This window comes from Chenopodium quinoa, unplaced genomic scaffold (genome assembly GCF_001683475.1).
Source record: "Chenopodium quinoa cultivar QQ74 unplaced genomic scaffold, ASM168347v1, whole genome shotgun sequence".
NCBI lineage: Eukaryota > Viridiplantae > Streptophyta > Magnoliopsida > Caryophyllales > Amaranthaceae > Chenopodium > Chenopodium quinoa.
Window position 1 is genome coordinate 2,850,782 of NW_018743574.1, and position 26,607 is coordinate 2,877,388.

Sequence of the window (26,607 nt, forward strand, 5' to 3'; positions counted from 1 at the left end):
AGTCTAAAACACCAAAAAAAAATATGCAAGTGTGGTTATTGAAAATAGCTCTAACACAATTAGTTAAGACAAGTTTTTCAAAAAAAAAAAAAAAAAAAGCCAAATTATTGTTAAGGTTTTCGACATGTTTATTGACTTTAAGTCTTTAAGTCATAAAATGTAAATTGTAGTAGTTGCTTGTGGAATCGTGGCTTCGTAAAATAATGAAGTACTCCATAAGTAAAAAAAAAAAAAAAGAAAAAAAAAAAAAAAAAAGCAATTATATTTAATTAATCTCCTTTTGGTGGGCTTGGCTTTTAACTGAAGTGCATCGTATAAAACATTCAAACCCTTTGAAAAACCCTTCTTTCTCTATCTTTTATTCCATTTATAAAATCAAATAAACACAATGAATCCCCAAAATAATTACCCAGAAACTGAAGAACAAGGTGATATTTTTCTCGATGAATCTGATATCGTCCAAGAAGTCCCTTTTGACGATGAAGGTATTTCACCCTTTTACTGTCAAATTTCATTCAATTGAATTTTTTTTTTTAAATTTCATTGTTTTGTGGGTTCAATTAATTTGTATTATCTGTTTTAAAATCAGAGCTTCCTGAAGCAGATGAAGAACAGGGTTCTGATGGTGATGAACATATTGGTAAGAAGAGTTTTGGGAAAAAAAATAAAGCTTTTTCTATTTTATTTTATTTTATTTTTTAAAAATTGTGCTTATTTCGAATAGTGTTGTATTGATGGGGTGATTGCAGAGGAAGCTGATGATTCTATGCATATATTTACTGGTCATACTGGTGAGTAATATAATAGTGCTTTTTATTTTTTTATGTTAAACTTTCTGATTTTTTGCAAATTTAGTACAATTGTTAAACTTTAAGGCAATACTCGTATATAGTAAAGCTATGATCTTTGTATTTTGCTGCAAATTTAGTACAACTGTTAAACTTTCTGAATTTTGGCAATTTTTATTCTTGTTGCTTGGACTTGGAGTTGTTTTGTTTGGAAAATTTCTGAATATTTGCACTTGATGTTCCTTTAATTTTCTATTCAATGTCAAAGTTCAGATTATTTAATCTTAAAAAAAAAAAAAAAAAAAAAATTAAAAAAAATTAAAAAAAAAAAAGAAAGAAACCGACATGTGATAGCTCTAATGTCAATATTGCAGCAAGATTCTGTAAGTTGCTTAAATTACAACTTTTATTTTTAATGTTTATAAATTTCAAAAAGTTGGTAAGCATTGTGATTTATTTTTTGGTGGGGTTGGGGATACAAATTATTCTCCGCTTAATTACTTGGGGATTATCTATGGCATGTCCTTTAGTGAGCAATGTTGGTGATGTAGAAGAAAAATGAGAAAGATTGAGTCCAAATGAGAGTATGCCTTTCCTCTCGTCGTAAGACACGAGTCCCCCAACTATAATATGCCATAATAAAATTAATTACATTGATGCAAAGGATTTCATAATGTTATTGTGGCTGTGTTGCATTCTAAGAATGACCAATTATTAGGATTTGAATGGGGAAATTAGTCAAAGAAGTTGCAAGGTTGGGGGTTTCCATAATTGCTGAGAAATTTAGATGAAAGTTAGCATAGATTGATTGGTCTACACATATGCTAGACAAACTATTGCTTGCTATTGTCTTAACACTTCCTTCTTTATTGGATAGATGAAGTATACACGGTTGCCTGCAGCCCGACAGATCCAACATTAGTTGCAACAGGGGGTGGTGATGACAAGGGTTTTATGTGGAGAATTGGTCGAGGAGATTGGGCTTTCGAACTCCAAGGTAAACTCGTTTGTTTTGATTGATTTGCATGTTATTTGCTTTTTTACCAGTACAGAGCTTGTAGTGAATCCATGGTTGTTTTTTTGCTAAAAATTTTGTGCTTTTGCCAGGTCATAAAGAGACAGTATCCAGTGTCTCTTTCAGTGCTGATGGGCAGTTGCTTGCATCTGGAAGCTTTGATGGAATTGTTCACGTCTGGGATGTTTCTTCAGAGAAACTGAAGTACACTCTTGATGGACCAGGAGGTGGAATTGAGGTATTATAATTTAAGATGTATGTGATGGCATATATTTGGCCTATATAATTTATTTATAATGAAATGTGTGATTTTTCAGTGGGTTAGGTGGCATCCTAGGGGACATCTTGTCTTAGCTGGGTCAGAGGATTTCTCTGTTTGGATGTGGAATGCTGACAAGGGTGCCTACCTTAGCATGTTTAGTGGTCATGGAAGTGTAGTGACTTGTGGTGACTTCACCCCTGATGGTAATACTCATATATTTTGAGGCTTTTTTATTTAAAGAACTGGCTCTTCTAAGACGAAATGTTATCTGAAATTCTGTTAATCTGTGCTCTAAAGGAAAAACAATATGCACGGGATCGGATGATGCGTCATTGCGGATATGGAATCCAAAAAGTGGCGAGAACATTCATGAAATTAAAGGTATGCTATATTGCTATGACTTCTTTATCTTCTAACATATCAACCCTAAAGTATGAGCAAGCAAAACTGAAGTAGCTACAACACTATAGAGAGAGTGATATGTTTGTTATGCTCCACAGTCCATAGTTTGCATCGAAGGCTTGAAGCAAATAATGACTTTTTTTATTTTTTTATTTTTTTTTTTGTCAAAGCTGGTGTGGCTGTGTGGGTATGCGTTGGATTTTGCATTATAGGTAATGTGCTTCAATATTGAGATATCAAAAAAAAAAAAAAAAAAAAAAAAAAAAAAACTGTACCATTTAAGAGGCTCCAATTTCTTTCTTGAATATCTGCATCATGTTGCTAGTTGCACCTGAAAGTTTAATGTGAAAAATTGTGTTGATCTGTGTCACTAAGCTGGTAATGCTATTGTTATTCACTTATTTGTCATCGGATCTGACTTCCATACACAATTGAGAGAATACCGGGATGGAAAAACTGTTGAATTAGTCCCCCCATATCAGTAAAAATATTTTAGAAATTCTCAGGTGCAAATTGTGCTAGGTTAATCAATGATAAGTATCTTGAAATTTTGTCTGTATAATGCAGCCTAATCAAACCAAGGAAAGAATAGGAAAGTTTGTAGTCAATGTAATCACTTTATTGAGGGCATTTAAGAAGGGAAGGAAGTACTTTAGCAGCTTTCTAGCTAGTCAAGGAGTTGAGATACAGACCAGTAAAAGCAATGTCTCTCTAAATCCTCCTTAAGCTTGGCTTTATAGTGAATAAGGACATAAAGTAAAGGGAACAATGAAGCAGAAACAGTAATCATAGTTAACACACTAACAGTAGCATGTATTTAGCTGTATTCTAACAATGTGTTAAGATACGAGACAATTTAGTTCTAGTGAATTTTTTTTAAAGAAAATGTATTAGAAAGACACCTGTTTTCTCCTTACTTTGATATTCAATTATAAGTTTTAACTGATACTTTTGTAGTTTTGTGTATCTTTCACAATGTCAAACTCCAGATGCTTATGCTGATATTTTGAGCATGATCTGATTGGGCTTTGTCTTTCATGCTATTCATCCTTTAAAACTTAGGGGAAGTTCACTGATGGATTTAGCTTTTTGATCCAGGTCACCCTTATCATACTGATGGAATAACTTGCATGGCAATAAGCCCTGACTCGGCTATAGTTTTGACTGGGTCGAAGGATCATAATGTTCACATGGTCAATATTTCGTCAGGAAAGGTTAGACATGCTTTTTACTTTTTTATAATTAAATCTTACCCTTTATCCTGGTTCTGTAAGTTCGTATTGCCCACAAGAATTCAATCCCTTTCCATTAACAATATTAACATTATATAGTGCGTCATCTCTTACGGAATTGAAAAGTTTGATCTCTAGGTAGTTGCTTCTTTTCTGATGCCATCTGTGATATGCACCATCGAAGATCTAATTACCTTTCTTTGATAGTGATGCATGTGTCTGTTGTGTTCTCGTGACCCAATTGGCAATGACAGTTTGGTAGTGCATTACTGCATATGGCATATTATGATTCATAATTTTGATGGTAAAGGCCTTGTTCTGTGTCTGTTTAGGTTGGTTTTTAGTTAAGTCACATCACTTCATCACAGTGGTTAAATTTCAAATAAAACTCAAATTGTAAGTTGGTACTAGGTAGCCAATATACTAGATGCATGAGTTACTGGAACATGCATTTTAAGAGTTTATGCAACTCAGGGTAATCTTGATGGAACTAGAGCTATCAAAAGTTGACTCGACCCAAAATACCAACTCAAACCCGATTATTCACCGAACCATCTGAACCCGATTTTTCACCGAACCATCTGAACCCGAAGCTGGTGACCCAAACACGACCTGAAACCAACCCTAGACCCGAGTTGACCCGAGTATGTGAGACCCGAACTCGAACATTAATTGACCTAAAGATGACCCGACCCGAATGTAACCCGTAAATTATTGACCTGAACCAAACCTGTAACACCCCCGATTTACTAACTAATAATAAATCAGAAATAAAGGAAAAATAGACAACCTTTAAATATAATTGCGGAAGCATACTCCTAAATCGGAGGTATTACTGCCACACTCAACAACCTGTCGAGTGTTAAGGCTTACAAAATCCCAATAATTACAACCCAATAAACTAACCCAATAAACTAGGTGAGCTATTTATACAACTTTATAAACTCATGACGTCACACTAATCGAAACACTTAAGCTCCTTTAGCTACACCACTTGATCAACCTGTTTAGAAAATCTTGACTGCTCACCATTAAGGACAAATTCCAAAATATATCGTCGCAGGGCCACCATGAGAAAAAGACATGGCCGCAAACACAAGTAGCACAACAAAACAACACACACGTCAGCAAAAGCTGAGTAATCACCACATATTAGAATATAGAGTATAATATAATAATTAACATTACTAGATCAATTAAACAATGTAATTCGAAACTACATTACACATTGTACTCTGAAAATAACCTTTAACAACTCAACCTCGAATACGAACCTTTACTCAACTCATAACCAATAGTGTGCCATGCTCTTTTTTTTATACCTAGCCTTGGACATGGGTAATTCGAATAAAACCAACAAGTATAAAAAGTTGAATACTCCCAATAATTAGAAAACACCTTGAACCAGACCACATACGGGCCAATTCCCACTGTAGGGGACCATAGAAAAACAAATAATAAAGATTGTACCTCATTCTTAACTCATTATCATTATCTCATTACCAACATGCCAAGGACTAATGTCTATAACACCGAGCCTCAAACCAATAACAAAATAATAATCTCAACCTTTTGATCTCATACATCGATCAAGTAATCTTTCACATGATAATAAATTCTCAATATTGGCACATGTTCCCAAATAATATAATAATTCGAACTCGATTCAATCGTAGTATATCTTAACTCTTATAGGGCAATCATACTAGTTACCCAAATGTAATCAATTTTCAACCCAAAATAATACTAACCCTAAAACCTCAATATAACAATACTTCCTAAAATAACAACATTAAAAACCCTAACACGAATAACACAATAATCAATTCGAAAATTAAATCATAAATTAAAGTACAACAAAAGTAATACAATATTCAATACCAATCAAATCATATAATACCATATAATAATCAATTATATACATGTACAAAATTACAAATAATAAATCATACAATTCATATATAATAATAAGAAATATAATACAAACGACTCTAAAATAAATTCCGTGTGATTACCTTTCCGACGAATACCAAAACAATGAGACACAATTGAGAACGAAATATGAAATAAATACTCCAACACTTCTAGTAGAATGACACACAAATTCCAGTGAGTGATGAGCAAAATAATTGAATCAAATAGTTGTACGCCACTCGAAACTCACGTCCAACAATTAATGAGTAAATAAAAGGCTTGATGACACACAAATTCCACAGTGAGTGATAAATCATGATGATAATCACTATAGCTTGAGGTATTGCTTGATAATGAAATCAAGATTCTGAATGTTCAAAACTTCAAAAGTGACGAGATGAGCAAGCACCAAAAAAGAAGAACAAAAGTGACGAGCAAACGGCAAAAGAATAAAAACAATTAAAATAATAAGGGTTTATTAATATAAATATGTGTTAATAAAAGAGTCTATTTAAACTATAAGGGTTTTAAAACTTTCTGAACTCTAAAATAAAAAATATGAGATTAGGAAAGTTATTTAATAAATAAAAATAACTATTTTTTTATATATAAAATATAATATATAAAATCATAAAATATCCGGGTATCACAAAACCCGACTTGAATTGAAATTGACCCAAACCCGTTTTAACCCGTCAAAACCCGAATTTAACCCGACTTGTTACTAACCTGACCTGAATTAACCCGACCCGTTCCTAACCGGACCCGAATTAAACCCAACCAGTTTAAAATCCGACCCGAAATCAACCTGACTTGTTATTAACCTGACCAAAATTCAACCCGACTTATTATTGATCCAAACCGAATTTTAACAGTCCTATTACTAACCCGACCAAAAAATTCAACCCGATCTGTTACTAACCCGACTCGAAAGCAATACAACTTGTCATTGACCCGACCAAAATTCAACCCAAATTGCTCCTGACCCGATTTCAAATCACCTTAAATGCAATTTAACACACCTTATTATTGTTGATCAAAGCATTTTGTCAAGAGACCAAGTCAGTCCATGCCAGTAAAAGAAAGGAGCATCATCCTCAATTTTAAGAATTAAATATAGTATATATTTGTTGTATGGTCAAAGGAGATAATTATCTTCCTAAATTATAGACTATAGTTCCCTAGTATATTGTCATATATATTATAGTCAAAGGAATTATTTAGCTTGATAAAAATGATAATTATCTATTTATAGTTAGTTGAACCCGAATATGACCTGACTTGAAAATGACCCGACCTGATTGTAACCTGCAAATTATTGACTTGAACATAACACGACTTGAATCCGAGAAAGACCCGACTTGAAAATGACCCAAACTGATTATAACCCGCAAATTATTAACTTGAACCGAACCCGACTTAAACCCGAGAATGACCTGACTTGAAAATGACTCGACCAGATTATAACTCGCAAATTATTGACTTGAACCAAACCTGACTCAAACCCGAAAATGACCCGACCTGATTCTAACCTACAAATTATTGACTTTAACCGAACCTGACTCGAACTCGAGAATAACCCTAACTCGTTTTAACCCGTGAAAACCCGAATTAAACCCGACCTATTGTTCAACCGACCCGAATGTAACCCAACCTGTTATTTACCTGACCTAAACCCGATAAGAAGTATGACCCGACGTGACCCGACTCAAGCATGACCCAACCCAAACCCGACACGCATAGGTTATGGATTTAATCCGGATTGACCCGAACCGAGTTGACCCGACCCACTCTTACCGACCAAAACCCGACTCGTTTACCCAAATTATCAGCTTTACCCGAAACATCCAAAATTTCTCAAAAAGCGTGGATATTAGCCTTAATTTTGGAATTTTTTGATATTTTTTCCTCTAGAAATAAAAAATGCCGAAATGTTTGTCATTGTCCCTAATACCCTCCCGGAGTCCAATTGGTTGGGTGGAACCATCCAATTTGCCTTTAAATGACCAATTTACCAGTTTACAATTTGCACCGATTTCATCAACTCAAGTCTACCGCGAACATTTATGACAACATATAATGATCATATATGGTTTCAAACGTCATTATATGACCCCGAGATATATCCCCTAGAATTTCAAACCTTTTCGACACCGGGCCTCGAATCCTTTAAAATTTCTCAAAATGCGTGGATATTAGCCTTCAATTTCGGAATTTTTTGACTTTTTTCGCCCGAATATAAAAATTGACGAAATGTTTACCATGTTCCCTAATATCCTCATAGTGTCCAATTGGGTGGGTGGAACCATCCAATTTGTCTTTAAACGACCAATTTACCGGCTTACAACTTGCACCGATTCCATTAACTCAAGCCTACCACGATCATTTATAACAACAAATAATTATCATATATGGTTCCAAACGACGTTATATGAACCCAAAATGTATTCCCTAAAATCTCAAGTCTCTTCGACATCGGGTCTCGAAACCTCCAAAATTTCTTAAAAAACGTAAATATTAGCCTTCAATTTTGGAATTTTTTGACTTTTTTCGCCCAAAAATTATAATTTGTCGAAATGTTTACCATGGTCCTTAATACCCTCCGGCAGTCCAATTGGTTGGATAGAACCATCCAATTTGCATCTAAATGACCACTTTACCGGGTTACAACTTGCACTGATTTTATTAACTCAAGCCTACCACGAACATTTATGACAACATATAATGGTCATTTATGGTTTCAAACGGCTTTATATGACCCCGAGATGTATCCCCTTAAATATCATTATGTTTCGACACTGGGCTCCGAAACCTTCGAAATTTCTCAAAAAACGTGGATATTAGCTTATTAGCCTTCAAGTTTGGAATTTTTAGACTTATTTTCGCCTGGAAATAAAAATTGCCGAAATTTTTATCATGGTCCCTAATACCCTCCGGGAGTCCAATGAGGTGGGTTGAACTATCCAATTTGCCTTTAAACGGCAATTTATCGGTTTACAACTTGCACTGATTTCATTAACTCAAGCCTACCACAAACATTTATAACAACATATAATGATCATAAATGGTTCCAAACGGCATTATATGACCATGAAATGTATTCTCTAAAATCTCAAAGCTTTTCGACACTTGGCCCCAAAACCTCCAAATTTCTCAAAAAACGTAGATATAAGCCTTTAATTTTGGAATTTTTTGTCTTTTTTTCACCCTAATATAAAAATTTCCGAAATGTTTACCATAATCACTAATACCCTCCGGGAGTCTAATTTGATGTGTGGAACCATCTAATTTGCCTTTAAACGGCCAATTTATCGATTTATAACTTGCACAGACTTCATTAACTCAAGCCTACCACGAACATTTATGCCAACAAATAATGATTACATATGGTTCCAAACAACATTATATGACTCTGGGATGTATTCCCTTGAATTTCAAGACTTTTAGACACCAGGCCCCCCGAAGACTCCAAAATTTCTCAAAAAGGTGGATATTAGCCTTCAATTTTTGAATTTTTTGACTTTTTTCGCCCGGAATAAAAATTGTTTATCATGGTCCCTAATACCCTCCGAGAGTCCAATTGGGTGGGTGGAACCATCCAATTTGTCTTTAAATGACCAATTTACCGGTTTACAACTTGCACCGATTTCATTAACTCAAGCCCACCACGAACATTTATGATATAATGATTATATATGATTCCAAACGGCATTATATGACCATGAGATAAATACCTTAAATTTTATAAGGCTTTTCGACACTAGGTCTCGAAATCTTCAAAATTTCTCAAAAAGCATGGATCTTAGCCTTTAATTTTTGAATATTTTGACTTTTTTTTTGCCCTGAAATAAAAATTGATGAAATGTTTACCATGGTATCTAATATCCTTCAGGAGTCAAATTGGATGGTTGGAATTATTCAATTTGCCTTTAAATGGCCAATTTACCGGTTTACAGCTTGCACCGATTTCATAAAATCAAGCCTACCACGAACATTTATGACAACATATAATGATCATATATGGTTCCAAACGATATTATATGATCCCGAGATGTATCCCTAAAATTTCAAGGCTTTTAGACACCGGGCCCCGAAACCTACAAAATTTCTCAAAAAAGTGTGGATATTAGCCTTGAATTTTAGAATTTTTTGACTTTTTTTCGCCCGGAAATTTAAATTGCCGAAATTTTAACCAACGTTTCTAATGCCCTCCAGAAGTCTAATTGGTTGGGTGTAACCATCCAATTTGCCTTTAAACGACCAATTTACAACTTGCAACGATTTCATTAACTCAAGCCTACCACGAACATTTATGAAAACATATAATGATTATATATGATTCCAAACGGCATTATATGACCCCGAGATAAATCTCTTAAATTTTCAAGGCTTTTCGACACCTGGCCCAGAAATATTCGAAATTTCTCAAAAAGCATGGATATTAGCCTTTAATTTTGGAAATTTTTGACTTTTTTTCGCCTGAAAAAAAAAATTGTTTAAATGTTAACCATGGTCTCTAATACCCTCCGGAAGTCTAGTTGGGTGGGTGTAACCATCCAATTTTCCTTTAAAAGACCAATTTACCGGTTTACAACTTGCAACGGTTTCATTAACTCAAGCTTACCACGAACATTTATGACAACATATAATGATTATATATGATTCCGAACGGCATTATATGACCCCGAGATAAATCCCTTATGTTTTCGAGGCTTTTAGACACCTGAAAACCTCCAAAATTTCTCAAAAAACGTGGATATTAGCCTTCAATTTTGGAATTTTTTGACTTTTATTCGTTCGAAAATAAAAATTGCCGAAATGTTTACCATGGTCTCTAATATCCTCCGGAAGTCCAATTGGGTAGGTGTAATCATCCAATTTACCTTTAAACGGCCAATTTACCGGCTAATACTTGCATCGATTTCATTAACTCAAGCCTATTACGAACATCCATGACAATGTATAATGATCATATATGGTTTCAAATGGAATTATATGACCCCCCCAATGTATTCCCTAAAATCTCAAGACTTTGCGACACTAGCCCTGAAATCTCAAAAATTTCTTAAAAAGCGTGGATATTAGCCTTCAATTTTGGAAATTTTTGACTTTTTTTCGCTCGGAATAAAAATTGCTAAAATGTTTATCATGGTCCCTAATACCCTCCAGGAGTCGAATTGGGTGGGTGGAACCATCCAATTTCCTTTAAACGGCCAATTTACTGGTTTACAACTTGCATCGATTTACCAGTTTATAACGGCCAATTTAATTAACTTGCACCGAACCCGATTTGAACCAAAATTGACCCAAACCTGTTTTAATTTGTTAAAACCCGAATTTAATCCGACTTGTTACTAACCTGACCTGAATTTAACTTGACCCGTTCCTAACCCGATCCGAAATTAACCCAACATGTTATAAACCCGACCCGAAATCAACTTGACTTGTTATTAACCTGACCCAAATTAAACCCGACTTGTTATTGACCCGATCCGAATTTTACCAGACATATTACTTACCCGACCCAAAAATTCTACCTGTTACTAACTCGACTCGAAATTAACACGACTTGTTATTGACCCGACCTTAATTCAACCCAAATTATTCCTGACCACCTTAAATGCAATTTAGACCACCTTATTATTGTTGATCAAAGCATTTTGTCTAGGGTGGCCAAGTCAATCTAGGCCAGCAAAAGAAAGGAGCATCATCCTCAAGTTTAAGAGTTAAATATAGTATATATTTGTTGTATGGCCAAAGGAGATAGTTATCTTCCTAAATTATAGACTATAGTTCCCTAGTATATTGCCATATATATTATAGTCAAAGGAAATAATTAGCTTGATAAAAATGATAATTATCTATTTATAGTTAGTTGAACCCGAAATGACCTGACTTGGAAATGACCCCACCTTATTGTAACCTGCAAATTATTGACTTGAACATAACCTGACTTAAATCCAAGAATGACCTGACTTGGAAATGACCCAACTTGAAAATGACCCAACCTGATTATAACCCGCAAATTATTGACTTGAACTGAACCCGACTTGAACCCAAGAATGACCCGACTTGAAAATGTTCTGACCTGATTATAACCCACAAATTATTGACTTGAACCGAACCCGACTCAAAATCGAGAATGACCCGACTTGATTCTAACCCGTAAATTATTGACTTGAACCGAACCCGACTCGAATCCGAGAATTACCCTAACCCGTTTAACCCATGAAAACCCGAATTAAACCCGACCTATTGTTCACCCGACCCGAATGTAACCCGACCCAAATCCGATAAGAAGTATGACCTAACCCAAACCCAACCCGTATAGGTTATGGAATGAATCTGAATTGACCCGACCCGAGTTGACCCGACCCAAACCCAACCGTTTACTTTTTTTTTTTTTTTTTCTCTCACCCATTCCATGATTTCCATTACTTTTTTATTACCCTTTTTGAATTTACAATCATTTTTTGGTGAACCTACTGCTACCTGGAATCTGTATACTTCTATTGTTGCATAAAGCTGCATGTACTCGTCAATATATTTTTTGTGGATTCTGGGGAACATGCTGCGTTTGAAGATCATATATGGTGTCTAAATTCTCTAATTGAAATATTACATTGTTTATGCTCTTTTTGGTGGTCAGGAACTTATATGATCCTACTTGTGCAGGTGATTAGCTCTCTTAGGGCTCACACAGATTCAGTAGAATGTGTTGGGTTTTCACCAAGGTTTGTCGGTCTTCTTTTTTTGTTCTGTTGTATCTTTTGTTTGTGGCTGATGAGTATCATACAAGCATTGTTTTAGCAAATGTCGACCTTTATGTGTCAAGATTACAACTTGCTCTGTGGTATGATCTATATGTGGCAGTTAGTCTGGCAGTGAAGTGGTGTTATTTGTTCACCCCATGTTCCCAAGTAGGCAAAAATTATGGAAAATAAAAGTCTATTCTTCAGTTTGATGAAGTTTCTACTTTAGTAATCTGTTGAATTTCATCCCAAGTTATGTTTTGTTCTTTCTAACTAACGTGTAACTTTCTAAATACTGTACTAACAGTACATGAGCATCATAAATAGGTAGAGAGGATCTTAGTAGTTAGTGATTTGAAAATGGCAAGAGCAAGTTGGCGGATGAGTAATTTTTATGATTATTTGCTGGAGTCGTATGTGAATACTCTCCAGAATTCCTACTTTGCATGGAAATAATCGAATATTCCATAACCAATTGGTATTTCTGCTTTCGCATATGAAATCATAGGCTGGAACCTGCTGATTATTAGGCAAAATATAGTTTTAGGCAGTACTCAAATCCACAAAACACTTGTGCATTCTCTCCCCTTTTTTTTGAACATCAAAATACTGTTTAACCTCACTAATCTACTACTACTACTACAGCGGTCCATGGGCGGCAACTGGAAGCTTGGATCATAAACTAATCGTGTGGGATCTTCAACATTCAGAACCTCGCAGTACATATCACCACGAGGTTTGCCTAAATTTGGCCTGGCCATTCATATTGGCTGTTTTGATACTGTGGACTTTTTTTTGTTTGTCTTGTATATTTGCAACTTTTTTACCCTTTACTTTTAAGCAGGATGGGGTAACATGCCTGACATGGATTGGGACATCAAGGTTCATAGCTACAGGATCTGTTGACGGTAAAGTACGAGTTTGGGATAGTCTCTCCGGAGAGGATACAGCTGTCAGAACCTTCAGCGGACACAATGAACCTGTTCAATCTTTGAGTGTTTCTGCTGACAGAAATTTCCTTGTTTCTGTCTCTCTTGATGGGACTGCTCGTGTTTTTGAGATTGATGAACTCAAGTGAACTGAATTTTGAGGTATGTATCCTAGGCGAAGCCTTTAGCTAGAGAAACATTTATGAATTGGAGATGGGGAGCTTGAAGAACTGATTGCGAGTTGCGACTGCATAGTAAGGAATGAAAGGAAATCAATGTTCAATTTGACCTTTTTTTTTTTTTTTTTTTTTTTCTTTTTTTCCCTCTTGGGGAGTGTAGATCTCTTAAATTTGATCAGCATAGTTGGTTATTTTTACTAATGCTCATATACTCTGTATACTTCATTCTGAATCTATAATTTATTAAATTATATCTTAGCCTCAGTTGATTTTCTGGAGATTTTATCTTCTTTATTATTTGGCAATTCGTCAATATTGTACATTTGAATGCAGAATTGTAGACATAGTCCCACTTTTTTCTAATGCAAAGTACTCAAGAGGACATTATTTTTGATTTTTTAATCTTTTATGTAAAGGTAAGAAAAGAGAAGATTTTAGGAAATCCTTTTCACGAAAGGAATTCCTAATGCGAAAGTAGTATTTTTTAGATGGAGTAATAATTTTGGGCGGCAAACCTGCAAGTATTGTTGATTATATGATGTTTTTGGACTGACCCCTTACTATTGAAAATTGCCAAGACTTTTACTTGATCTATACAGCAAGTATATTAAAAGAACAATTTCAAACTGAATGAAAAAATATTTGCTAAAAATATTAATTAATTATTGGTCAGTGCAGTCTAAGATAAGCTTCCCCTCGATCTATCACTATCCATGGCATTTTTAAAATGAACGTGTCACAGTTAATTACTCCTACAACTCATGTATATGTTGACAGAAAATTCTTCTCAAACGATTATATAATCATTTCTCAAATTTATAATCTATGTTTCTTCAAAAAATTTAGGTTGTCAATGTCAAATTACTTGCAAGCATTACATAACCTGCTGGTTTGTTATAATATAACCAAGAAGCAAAGGAGTTAGTCAGAAGTTGCACAAATAAACTCAATTTTATTTAGAACCAGCATGACTCTAATCAGTTGAGCTAAAAAATCAACCAGTAAGAATTTATTTGTCACAATTTGGTCGTTCACAGTCAGATGGCTGTTGTTGCTGATACAATCGACTGTGTCTGCATCAGTCGCGAAACCTGGCTGCCCAAGCCAGTGCGGTAACTTGACCATTCCTTACCCCTTTGGTATTGGCTTCTCTTGCTCCATGGCCTTTGAGTTCACACTTATTTGTGACACTTCCACAAGTCCACCCAAAACATTTATACCCAGACCAATAACTGATACCAACACTGAGGTGCTAGACATATCAGCTTCCCAAGTTCGCGTTGCAAATAGGGTGACATTGAGTTGCTTCAACCCTTCAGGAGAAGCAGTTCGGAACAAAACAGAATTAATAGCATTTAACGCTGATTCCCCTTATAGTTTCTCATCTACTGCAAACAAGTTTACAGTCATTGGCTGTGATGTGTTGGGGATAATCGTTGGATTGCAGGGCTTGGGTGCTGCCTGTGGAACACTCTGCGCGAAACAACAGGATGTCATTGGAGGGTATTGTTCTGCCATTGGCTGCTGCCAAGCCCTGATTCCCAAGGGATTAACTGCTGTGGGGTTTGCCTTTTCTTATCCTTCGAATCACACCAGTGTCATAGGGTTTAATCCTTGTGTTTATGCCTTCTTAGCTGAAGAGGATAAATTTGTGTTCCAAGGAGCCTCCGATCTTCTTGACCCAAGTTTTGCAAATAGGACAACAAACAATGTTCCTATTGTTCTTGATTGGTCAATTGGTAATGGAACGTGCAGCCAAGCTAAGCAGAATTTAACGTCGTATGCATGTCAGCATTACACCACATGTCGTGATTCTGATAGTGGTAAAGGTGGATATCGCTGCTATTGCCTCCCTGGTTACGAGGGAAACCCTTATCTCAGTCCTGGTTGTACAGGTTGGTAACTTCTTTTGCTTCCTTCTTTCTTTTAAGGTTATTGTTTACATTTAGGCTTTCTCCCATTTATCTGTACTCAATTTAGCTGTAGAATTGAACTCGAGTAACCCTTGTCTGAAGTCTGATCACATTTTTGTAAGCTTTATATAGCAAAGCCAAGAGGTTCTTACAGTCTTATAGATAGATATTTTTAAATTATATAATATGACATATAATGATCACTCTTGTACTTGTATGTTCATGATATTCCAATAACACTTCTGTTGCCAGATATTGATGAATGTGCAGATCAGAACAGCAATCAGTGCTCTAAGATCTGCAAAAACACTCCAGGAAGTTACATATGTTCTTGTCCATCTAAGTATTCCGGTGATGGTTTTAGAAACGGGACAGGTAGCGTTCCAGAACCCTCTCTCCTTGCCATGAAAGCAAGTCTAGGTAATTGTTCACTAATTCTTTCACATTTGTACATAAACATCTAAAGTACTCTGTAGTTGTCTAATATCATACAGCGGTTCTATGCTGATGCCTTTCTTTCATCCAGGTACTAGCGTTGGGGTGTTATTTTTGCTCATAGGAATAAGTTGGGCGTGTTTTATGATTCGGAAAAGAAGGCTGGTGAAGTTGAGGGAACAATTTTTTAAAAAACAATGGTGGTTTGCTGCTGCAGAAACAGTTATCTTCCGAAAAACAAGCAGGAATAGAGTCTGCCAAGATATATACAATTAAGGAATTGAAACTAGCTACTAAAAATTTTAGTGAAGATAACATTCTTGGTAAAAGGAGGGTATGGAACTGTGTATAAAGGCCTATTTCCAAATAATCAAGTAGTTGCAATTAAGAAGTCGAAAGTGGTGGATCAAAATCAGATTGAGCAATTTATAAACGAAGTGGTTATTTTAACACGAATCAACCATAGAAATGTGGTGCAACTCTTGGGTTGTTGCTTAGAGACAGAAGTTCCTATACTAGTGTACGAGTTCATTTCCAATGGTACTTTATATGACCATATACAAGTAAAAGTACATCACCTAGTTGGCTTTTTTTTATGTAATAAGGTAATGTCAGTGATAGCTTGAGCTTATATAATCTAATGTTGTTGGCTGGAAGAGGAGCCTAGGTTTTGTTTAGCCTAGGACTTTGTTAATATGCACACGATACAACAAAGATATTGAGATATTTATAGCATAAAGATACATTTTAGAAACCGTAAGATGTCAAGTAGATTAATCTTTAAAGAATAAAGGAAATACTTTTAGAAAAACTTCAAAATAAAAGGATCGTCGCTCACGCCTATCTTCAGTCAAACCGGTGCGACCAATGCAGGGCAAAAGGAATATGAAATATGTGACTCTACTCTTGAATAGTTTCATATAGAGTACTTAAGAGACCTCTAGTATGAAAAGGTCTAATGGACCAGGCCAGTGGGTTTGGTCCATATGGTCTTGGACATTACGGGCCCTTCACCACATCAATATCAAGTTGTCTCGAAGATTATCTCCTTTGCTCACTTACTAGGTCCCATCATTTTTATTTTCATGGACCATCAAGTCTATTATGTTTGATTTATCATCAATAATTAATATTGCATCATCTCAAGGAATGTTATCATGAATAATTATGATATAGGATAATGAATAGGAATTCCTCATCATTCAATAGTACACTACTATACTCCCTTCACTTCAGAAACAGTTACAAATTATATTGAATCACTTTTGTAAGTTACAATTATAAAATCATTTCTTATACTACCTCCGGTCTAAATTACTCACAACTTTGGAGTATTATTTGTGAGATATAAAATATTCTAAAGTTGCAAGTAATTTGGACCGGAGGCAGTAGAAATGTTTTACAAATATAAATGCGTTATCTATATAATATATCTATGCGTTACCCAAAATATATATATATATATATATATATATATATATATATATATATATATATGAGTAGAAATTTAGGCCTCAATTGTAATTTAGTTATACCTTAGAACTTAACATATTGGTCATTTAATTGACAAAACGTACGAAGTAATAATACTCTGTACATTCTTATTTCAAAATAATAAAATTGTTTTTTTTAAATCATACTATATATTTCTTACTAATCTACCTAACAAGGACCAAGTAAGCAACTTTTTTTTAAGAACCACTTCATATTGGTACTAATACATACTCCGTTTTTCTTAAAGGTAAACTCAATTACCCTAAAAAATGAAGAAACCTGAGTGGCACTACATCAACAATCACCCCCACCCTACACGCCACCTGGTGGAGCATTCACCCCGAGTACCACAACATCAACAATCACCCCCACCCTACGCTCCACCTGGTGGTCCGGATGCTCCGGGGTGTCCGAGGAAACATCAACATGATTACATGAACCAAGAGCCATATAGTTAATATGCTGTGTACGATGACTAAGGGTCTGTTTCGATTGACGACTGAAATAAGCTGAACTAAACTGAATATTTTATAAAAGAAGAAATTTAAGAACTGAACTAAACTGAAAATAATCTGAAGATAACATGCCCTAAATGAGCCAAGGGTATGCCCCACAAATACGGTGATTCCAACTTTATTACCGTTACATATTATAATACCCACACTTTCATAAAAAAAAAACAACAAAACCAAATCCATCTTATTCAGATGAGCAGCACACCTCTCATCACTCTTCCCATCTAAACACTAACCAAACCACTCTTTCTTTCTTTCTTCCAAAAAAAATCCCATAAAAATGGCAGAATATGAAACACAAAACAATCAAGAACCCACAATAATCCCAAAAGAAACCGCAATTCAAACCTTAAACACAATAATCCAACTCCATTTCGAAAAAACCCTTGAAAAAAAACGAGCAGTAGACCACCAAAAGAAGCAACTTTGGAAGCTCTTTCAACATTTCTTCCTCTTTCTTTCCTTAGTTTTCGCTTCGCTTTCGCTGAGCACTCGCCTTCAATGCCGCCATTCTTGGATCCCCATTTCACTCCTGTCCTTCTCACATCTCATCTTCTATGTATCTGTTGCACAAACTCTAAGGTGCATCAATGCTTTCAAGTATCAAAGAAGGTGTCATAAGCTTACTCTTGGCCTTGCTACTGATAAGCTCAGGCAGCTTAAGACGATCACTATGATTAACAGTGATGCAAGAAATCACGTGTCGTTTGGTGTAATTAATAATGATGTTGACGATGAGGGTTGCTTCGTTAATGGGCAGGATTTTGAAATTCATTATCAAGAACCTCCTGAGAGTTATTTTGGTAAGTTTAAGAGAAATTGGGCACTTTATTTTGGGTTTTTAATCTTGGTTTATGGTTTTATGGTTTCTTCCTCTGTTGTTCTTCTTTGTTTCTAGTAAAAACAAATTAGTATTATTATTCTTTTGTATTATTGATTCAGATTTTGTTTCTTTATTGGGTAATTAAATTAGTGAATTATAAAGATGAATATTAATTTTACATTCTTTAGTAGCTAATGATTTGTTAATCATGTTTAGATATTAGTAATGTAGTACACACGTTAAATGTTACTCGTAAATTCGTAAGAGCGTTAGTTGATAAGTACTTGATATAATTTAAACTTGTAATGCGATAACTAAATTCCAATGATAGATGCAAGTGGCAGTACTATAAAAATGAATTGAAGAAGAGCATGTGTGTAGTTAAGATTAAAGGCTGAGGATGCAACGGATAACTACTGTCAATTGTTAATCAATTGCATCTACTTTCTCTCTCTTCAACCCTAAATCAAAGGTGCACAAATTTTGAGGACTTTTATTATGGTATTGAAGTATTTCTCAGTCAAAAGACTGAATATTCAGATCTTTCTATTATTGGACATTTTTTACTATTGTATCATTATTCTTTACAGTAAATAAAATGAACCATATTATATGTGGTGGTGACTGTGAAGTAAAGGATATTGTTGAATTCTGGTCGGTCAATTTTTGGTATGTCGATTATTTACAATTTACATGGTTTGGCACTAGAGATATTTCATAATTCATCAAAAAAAAAAAAAAAAAACTTCATGATTGTCCATTTAGAAATTATAGGTCACATTCGACTTTGATGGAAAACACTTAAATCAGATGTTAAAAAGACTTCAAGTTAGTAGTAGTAGTAGTATCAACTATCAAATCTATTATGGTAAGCTACATTTAAGGAAATGTCGAAGTATTACCCGCTTGCCCGCTTCAAAACCGATGCAAGGCACCCCATAAGCTAACCGAGTTGCCTGAGCATAGAGATGCAGCATTTGGGGACATTCTTGTTCAGCAGAATAACGTCGTAAAAAATAGAGCTTATTATTGACATAAATAATGTACATCTCTATTTATTTCCTAAAGTAAAGCCATGGATGTCAAGAAACAGTTAATGTACAATGAACTCAAAAATAGAACAACCAGCTCATGCCCCAGAGAGTGCACTGGACAACGATTTATATGCGTTCACGCACAGTTTGAATTTTTCTTCAGCTGCAGCCTGCATTTGAGTAACAGTCACCATGTTAAAGAGTGGCAAAGTCGTGTTTGAAATTTAGTGAGCGAGTTGAATGATCATTAACATCCCAGATAAATGCAGTACTCCATATCAACTAAAACTTAAAATAGTGATGGGTATTTCTCAGTATGTGATGGAACGAGTTCTTCTAACAACTTGAGCACATAATACATGTAAAACAGAATTACCGATTCATGGACATTGCTCGTAAAAACAAGGGGATATAATAAAAAACAAAAAACTTGTGAATATTTCAAGAAAACCCCATTTCCTATTCTGTGTTCTCACTTCTTTTAGAGAAACACAGCTTCCCATGAACAAATCACAATTCCAACAAACATCAATCTCAAGTCATCGATCAGGTGATTCAAGGGAACTGATAATAATATTTTTTTTTCTAGCCAGTTCTGCAGAGAAATTCAAGATGACAGATTTGTTCATATTTAAGTATTGAACTAGGTGTCTAATTTCTTTGATGGGCTAATTAGGCGACGCTAACAGTGCATTCGATGATGGGTGAAGAATTAAAATTTTGGATGCTAACCTGTGAAGAACCTTGATGTTTATCAGGGTGCCACTTCAGTGCCGACGAGTGAAAACTGCAAGGGTAGAAATGTTTTTTTTAGAGAGATTAAATAACATACTAGTACATGATTCAGTGTTCAGCACCAAATTTGAATTGATAATCCAGTCCTTAGAACTTACGCAGTTTTCACATCTTTCAACTTCAGAGGACCATTTTGCGGTAGACCAAGTACGGCTCTATCTGAACGTGATCCGACATTAAAAGCTTCGTCTTCTAAATCAGATTCATATGCTGTTTTCCATTCTTTCTGATGATCCCTTGTATTGTAATATGATTCTCTCCAGTCAAAACCAGGAGGAGTTGATCTATGAGAAGTTCCTGCCCATGACCATGAATACCATCTATTTCCAAAAGAAGCTTGAAAGATATGTTCAGGATGATCATCATCGTCTTCAGACGCAAATCCTTTTCGAAACTTACCTAAGTGAAGCATCAACTTTATCAGAAGACTTTCGGTGAAGTAATGAAGATCTTTATGAACAAACTAAAAGTTATAATATAAGAGGTGTACATCAAAGGAGAAATTACAAAATACTCCAGGAAAAATAAAATAAAAAAAAAAAGATGGTATGCCATTATGGAGAGACTAGAAAATGCAAGAAATATCTACGCTAATCAGACAGCAATTTGTTGTGCAAAAATGGCAGATTAGGAAAAATTATGAAGAAGCATAAACTCACGTCTCATTCTATGGTTGCGAATCTTTTGAGCACGAGAGTCTGACTTTGATCGTCCTTTATTTGTAGAGTTTCTTGGTTTTTCATCACTGTCCGTGTCCCAATTATTTGCTCCATATGCTTTCTGTTCATCTTTCTGAAACATATAAATGCCAAACAAGTGTTACTAAACCTGCCAATGCTTATCTGTTGCATCAAAATACAAATAAGTTCTTTACCGAAAAGCCAATGTAGGAAATATGTTCCTCCTTTAATGCCTAGGTAACATGGTTCAAAAATAAATCATATTGCATGATAGTTATGCTGTTTCCTTATGTTTGGATAGAGAGAAATGGAGTGAAAAGAAGAGAAGAGAAGAGAAAAGGAGAGATGCACCTTTGTGTGTTTAAATATCTAATGCGAGAGAAGAGTAGGGAACTGGAAGGTCCATTTTCCTTTCCTCTTATAATAAACCATATCCCTCCATTGTTGGAGAGACTAGGAAGAAAAATGGAAGGTCACCTTCTCCCTCCCCTCACCTAACTTTCCCTTCCCTCTTTTTCATTCCCTTTCACTATTGTTATCCAAACGTAGTGTTAAGTATAATAAAGAGTTTACTAGATCCTTATGGCTTATATATTATGAAGGTAGTCAAATCACCATCCCACAGAACTGGCATTTCGAAGAGTATCTACTTACATACAATGGAGACTAGACAATGAGTTCACATGCAATAACATTGCTTTTCTGCTAGACAGTAGGCAAGAATGCAGAGACATCAAAACTCACAAGAAACCATGCTTTTAAGCCTTATAGTATAACCCAAATATCTACTCCATAAGAGTAAAAATATAACCAATCTCTTATAATTTGAATGACTATGGAGGTTATAAGAAACCATAGCTTCAACAAATCATCTCTACCAGCTAAGTCATACAGCAAAATTTGTCCCTGAAGAGGAACTAAGCCAGTATGACCTGTAAATGAAAATAAACATGACAGTGCAATACCCGAGAAGAAGTTCCTGACTCCCCATATTCAGATAAGAGACCCCAAAGTGCCTTCTTTGCATCAGCTCGCTTTTGGCGTGTCACATATCGGGCATAATTCTGGAATTTTGGTTCTATCATATGAGTTCATGAACAATAAAAGAGGAACTGAAAGACAACATAGAAGGTAAAAACAAAAAAGGGAGGTAAGTACTTTAGATGGTTGTTGGCCTCCGTTGAAGTCCTGGCATGGAACAAGGGGAAGAAACACTAGTCACACACCTTTTCAAGACTTTTTAAGCCATATAAACAAATAGGGTGCGGATAGTAAAGCATTAAAACAAAAAAGGTGAGAACAGTTCTATCTTTAAGTTTAGAGTTAAGTTATCCCTAAGCTCATGATCATTAAACAGCAAGCATAAAGAACATATCGTGATATCGGGCAAATAAAAAAAAGTTGGAAGAATTATTCAGTATATGTTTTTTCTATAGTGAATTAAACGATACTCCAATCACCTAATCCCCAAACAATCACAGAAAGCATGATATGCAAGATCAAGCAAAGAAAACCCAACCACTAGGATACGTATGGTTCAAAGAACTCTATAAGAAGTCAGTGCTCTAAAGTGAAGAAGGGGACTTGATAGCAGAACAACGACCATCTTCCAGCATAGAAACATTATTCGAAACAAACTTAATAATACACATCGAAAATTTGAAACCTCTTACGCTCATAAACCTGCCCTCAAAATTATCTGTTGCTTTAAGTGTGCTTAAAACCAAATATATGTTGCCACTTGCTTTCAACAAGAAAAAGGAATAGCAAAAGCAATAGCTAAACTTAACAGACTCTCATACAAATCCATGCTGCCATTAAGCTTTGACAAGGGAGCTATGGAGCTCAAATTCAAACCCGGATGATTACCACCTTTCAAGAAAAAGCATATCCTCTCCACAGACTTCAACTCTCTCGAGTATCAAACATTCCAAACTCTAAGCAGCATAATGAGATGAGACAGATAGTTACTTAGTCAGCTATACAAATTAACTCGTCCAACTTTTGAATCAACTCAGCACAGCTCAAGTCGTTAACAAATTGAGTCAAACTAGTCCATGCATCTTGAATAACATATAAAAAATAAAAAAGACATGAATAATAATTGATAATTTATGCACTCTGATCAATAGTTTTGTTGTGAAAGACTCTAACTTTAATGACTATGCAGACCTTAGTAATGATAATGATCCTTAAGATTACCTAAAGTAGGAAGACAGTAGCTGTGCAGCTGTGCTGCTAAGAGCCTCCAATAAATTTAGCAAAGAGCCAATTTTGCAAGCTCAGAATAGAAACCTCGGAGAGTATCCTATACCAGGTCTAGAAATATTACTACTTCTGCTGAATAAATTTAAAATGAAAAACTGAACAAAGAAAAATAGGCGTGGAATTCTTCAAAAAGCAAACCCATTGGTCCCATTCCCTGTAAGATTGCACTAATAGACATGATTTATCATCACCCTTACTTATTTTGCCTCAAAACATATAGGAAATAAGAATTCGGATAGAAAGCTTTTTTATAGGGACAGTACCACAACACGAAATGCCGCAAGACTAACAAACGAGGGATAATCCTAGTAGATCCCAACTCTTTCCAAGGCTTCAATGGTTCCAAACTTCTAATAGTTAAATGTTCCCTTCAATTTGCATATCAATATAGAACAGTCGAGCTACAAAAAGGATTATGTTGGAAAGAAGACACCCATGGGCTATGTTGTACAGTCAACCCTTCTATTAGAAGTCCTTGGCTACAAAATGTAAGTGGGTTATGTGAGTCCCCAAAAAGCAAAGAAACAAGAATTTACGGAGCAATAATGATGGTCGCAGGCTTTAGGCATATTGCCACATTTGCCGGACAATGTAAATATTGATTTCTCTTCTGTTCTTGTTAATCAACTATCATATTCCGTTTCTATGAATCCAACCTTTAATTGAACTCTCAAATCTTGACACAACTCGCTTCAAGATCCAACCGATGCAATACAGTAATTACCCATTTACGCGTCCATACACCAAAAATCGCTCCAATCAACCTAAAGCAGTGTCCAGTAAAAAAAAAACCTCACTTCCTACTTTCCAAGCAATGTAAAGATGAATGGGCAAGAACTTGTGACCTTGTCACCTACTATATAACACAGAAACTTCGACGAAGCAAGCGAACAACGTGTTCTGTACCAGATTCCCAATCACTGGTACATGTTGCCATGTTGGTTGCAAGAAAAATTATTCAAAATTGTCAATATTTTTTCATGTCTGTATCATATCATTATCCAATTCCATAAAATAGCTAGTAACAGTTACACTTTACTTAAGATTTGAGTATTCTACGGGTTTCAACCCATATATAGATCACCACTTCTAAAAATTACCAGTAAATACCACTCATCAAACTAGCAATAGTTCAATAGTTCAAATCTTAATTTCCAGTTACCCACGTACTAAAGATTACATACATCGTTCTCCTTCCAATTCACACAATTTCTAATTAATTGCATCACTGTCAAAATTAAATCAGATCCACATTCATCTCCACAATATTATCCATACAATATCAATCCACAAAAATTTACAAAATAAAACAGAATTAATTAACTACTCCGTAAGAAATAAGAAGGGTAACTTACAGAATTCCATTTTTTCTTCCATTTTTCATTGAAAATTGGAGTTGAATGAAAAGAAGCAAATTGTGTTGATGAAAAATTAAGCGAATTCCGCGAAATTAATAAGCTGCGGCATCTGGGTAGCGCCTGCATTGATGAAAATTCTGTTCTTTTTCAATGGAGTATCAATAAATTAAAGAATCGATGAAAAAAATTGAGACTTTTTTCTGCAATCCTGCTTGGATGAATCAATTAGATTCAGAGTATGAAATTGGGAAATTTTTTTGCTTAGACCATCTTTAGGTCTTTGGGAGTTTGGTTGCCTTGATTCAGGCTTTCATGTAGCGCAGTTTTTCTGGTTTGGGTTAGCCCAATTGGGTCGTCTTGTGCTAAGGCTCGAGCCAAGTTCACTTACCTTAGGATATACTAGGCCCGGAATCCGGATCACAACTCAACTCGATAATTACAAGTAGAGCTGTCAATTCGGGTAAACAGGTCGGGTCAATTCAGATTAATTTCATAACCTATGCGGGTCGGGTTTGAATTGGGTCATGCTTGAGTCGAGTCACGTGGGATCATACTTCTTATCGGATTTAGGTAGGGTTACATTCGGGTCGAGTGAACAATAGGTCGGGTTTAATTCGGGTTAAAACGGGTTTGGGTAATTCTCGGGTTCGATTCGAGTTCGGTTCAAGTCAATAATTTGCGGGTTAGAATCAGGTCGGGTCATTCTCGGGTTTGAGTCGAGTTCGGTTCAAGTCAATAATTTGCGGGTTATAATCAGGTCGGGTCATTTTCAAGTCGAGTCATTCTCGGGTTCAAGTCGGGTTCGGTTCAAGTCATTAATTTGCGGGTTATAATCAGGTTGGATCATTTCCAAGTCGGGTTATTCTCGGAGCCAAGTCGGGTTATGTTTAAGTCAATAATTTGCAGATTACAATCAGGTCGGGTCATTTCTAAGTCAGGTCATTTTCAGGTTTAACTAACTATAAATAGATAATTATCATTTTTATCAAGCTAATTATTTTTTTACTATAATATATATGGCAATATACTAGGGAACTATAGTTTATCATTTAGGAAGATAATTATCTCCTTTGACCATACAACAAGTATATACTATATTTAACTCTTAAATTTAAGGATGATGCTCCTTTCTTTTGCTGGCCTGGACCGACTTGGTCTCCCTAGACAAAATGCTTTGATCAACAATAATAAGGTGATATAAATTGCATTTAAGGTGATTTATAATCGGTTCAAGAACAATTTGGGTTGAATTTAGGTCAGGACAATAACAAGTCGTGTTGATTTTGAGTCGGGTTAGTAACAAATCGGGTTAAATTTTTGGGTCGGGTTAGTAATAAGTCTGGTAAAATTCAGGTCGGGTCAATAACATGTCGGGTTGAATTTGGGTCAGGTCAATAACAAGTCGGGTTGATTTCGGGTGGGGTTTGTAACATGTTGGGTTAAATTCGGGTCTGGTTAGGAACAAGTCGGGTTGATCTCGGGTCAGGTTAGTAACAAGTCGGTTTTAACAGGTTAAAACGGGTTTAGTTCAAATTTGATTCAAGTCGGGTTCGGTGCCAGTTAATTAAAATCCAAAATTGAAGTCTAATATCCACGCTTTTTGAGAAATTTTGGAGGTTTCGGGTACCGGTGTCGAAAGTCTTGAAATTCTATGAGATACATCTCGGGGTCATATAATGCCGTTTGGAACCATATATGATCATTATTTGTTGTCCTAAATGTTCGTGGTAGGCTTAAATTAATGAAATTGGTGCAAGTTGTAAACCGATAAATTGGTCGTTTGAAGGCAAATTGGATGGTTCCACCCACCCAATTGCAT

The 26,607-nt window shown here is 35.4% G+C and overlaps 4 protein-coding genes across 6 annotated transcripts; 3 read left to right on the top strand and 1 right to left on the bottom strand.

Moving 5' to 3' along the window:
* Nucleotides 1-287: 287 nt before the first annotated feature.
* LOC110682040 (angio-associated migratory cell protein-like) lies at nt 288-13,753 on the top strand. 2 transcript variants are annotated; one of them, XM_021858248.1, is made up of 11 exons: nt 288-485; nt 590-640; nt 750-791; nt 1,666-1,785; nt 1,896-2,041; nt 2,121-2,268; nt 2,363-2,446; nt 3,566-3,681; nt 12,289-12,347; nt 13,011-13,101; nt 13,210-13,753. In XM_021858248.1, exons 1-11 carry the CDS (start codon nt 389-391, stop codon nt 13,441-13,443), a joined length of 1,188 nt encoding a protein of 395 aa, XP_021713940.1. In that variant the 5' UTR covers nt 288-388; the 3' UTR covers nt 13,444-13,753. The 2 variants fall into 2 exon arrangements, with proteins under 2 accessions (XP_021713940.1, XP_021713941.1); XM_021858249.1 differs by having other exon boundaries at nt 451-485; nt 725-791.
* An 879-nt stretch (nt 13,754-14,632) lies between these two features.
* LOC110681776 (wall-associated receptor kinase 2-like) lies at nt 14,633-16,097 on the top strand. The gene is made up of 3 exons (XM_021857901.1): nt 14,633-15,368; nt 15,639-15,806; nt 15,913-16,097. Exons 1-3 carry the CDS (start codon nt 14,633-14,635, stop codon nt 16,095-16,097), a joined length of 1,089 nt encoding a protein of 362 aa, XP_021713593.1.
* A 1,367-nt stretch (nt 16,098-17,464) lies between these two features.
* LOC110682042 lies at nt 17,465-18,825 on the top strand. Its single transcript, XM_021858252.1, has one exon. The coding sequence runs from the start codon at nt 18,111-18,113 to the stop codon at nt 18,726-18,728; it is 618 nt and encodes a 205-aa protein (XP_021713944.1). The 5' UTR covers nt 17,465-18,110; the 3' UTR covers nt 18,729-18,825.
* Nucleotides 18,826-19,447: 622 nt separating this feature from the next.
* On the bottom strand, nt 19,448-25,117 carry LOC110682041. 2 transcript variants are annotated; one of them, XM_021858250.1, is made up of 7 exons: nt 24,786-25,115; nt 22,321-22,350; nt 22,128-22,226; nt 21,142-21,274; nt 20,581-20,881; nt 20,420-20,474; nt 19,497-19,857 (listed from the first exon to the last, which is right to left on the bottom strand). In XM_021858250.1, the coding sequence occupies exons 1-7, from the start codon at nt 24,912-24,914 to the stop codon at nt 19,783-19,785; spliced, it is 822 nt and encodes a 273-aa protein (XP_021713942.1). In that variant the 5' UTR covers nt 24,915-25,115; the 3' UTR covers nt 19,497-19,782. The 2 variants fall into 2 exon arrangements, with proteins under 2 accessions (XP_021713943.1, XP_021713942.1); XM_021858251.1 differs by lacking the exons at nt 22,128-22,226; nt 22,321-22,350 and having other exon boundaries at nt 19,448-19,857; nt 24,786-25,117.
* Nucleotides 25,118-26,607: the final 1,490 nt, after the last annotated feature.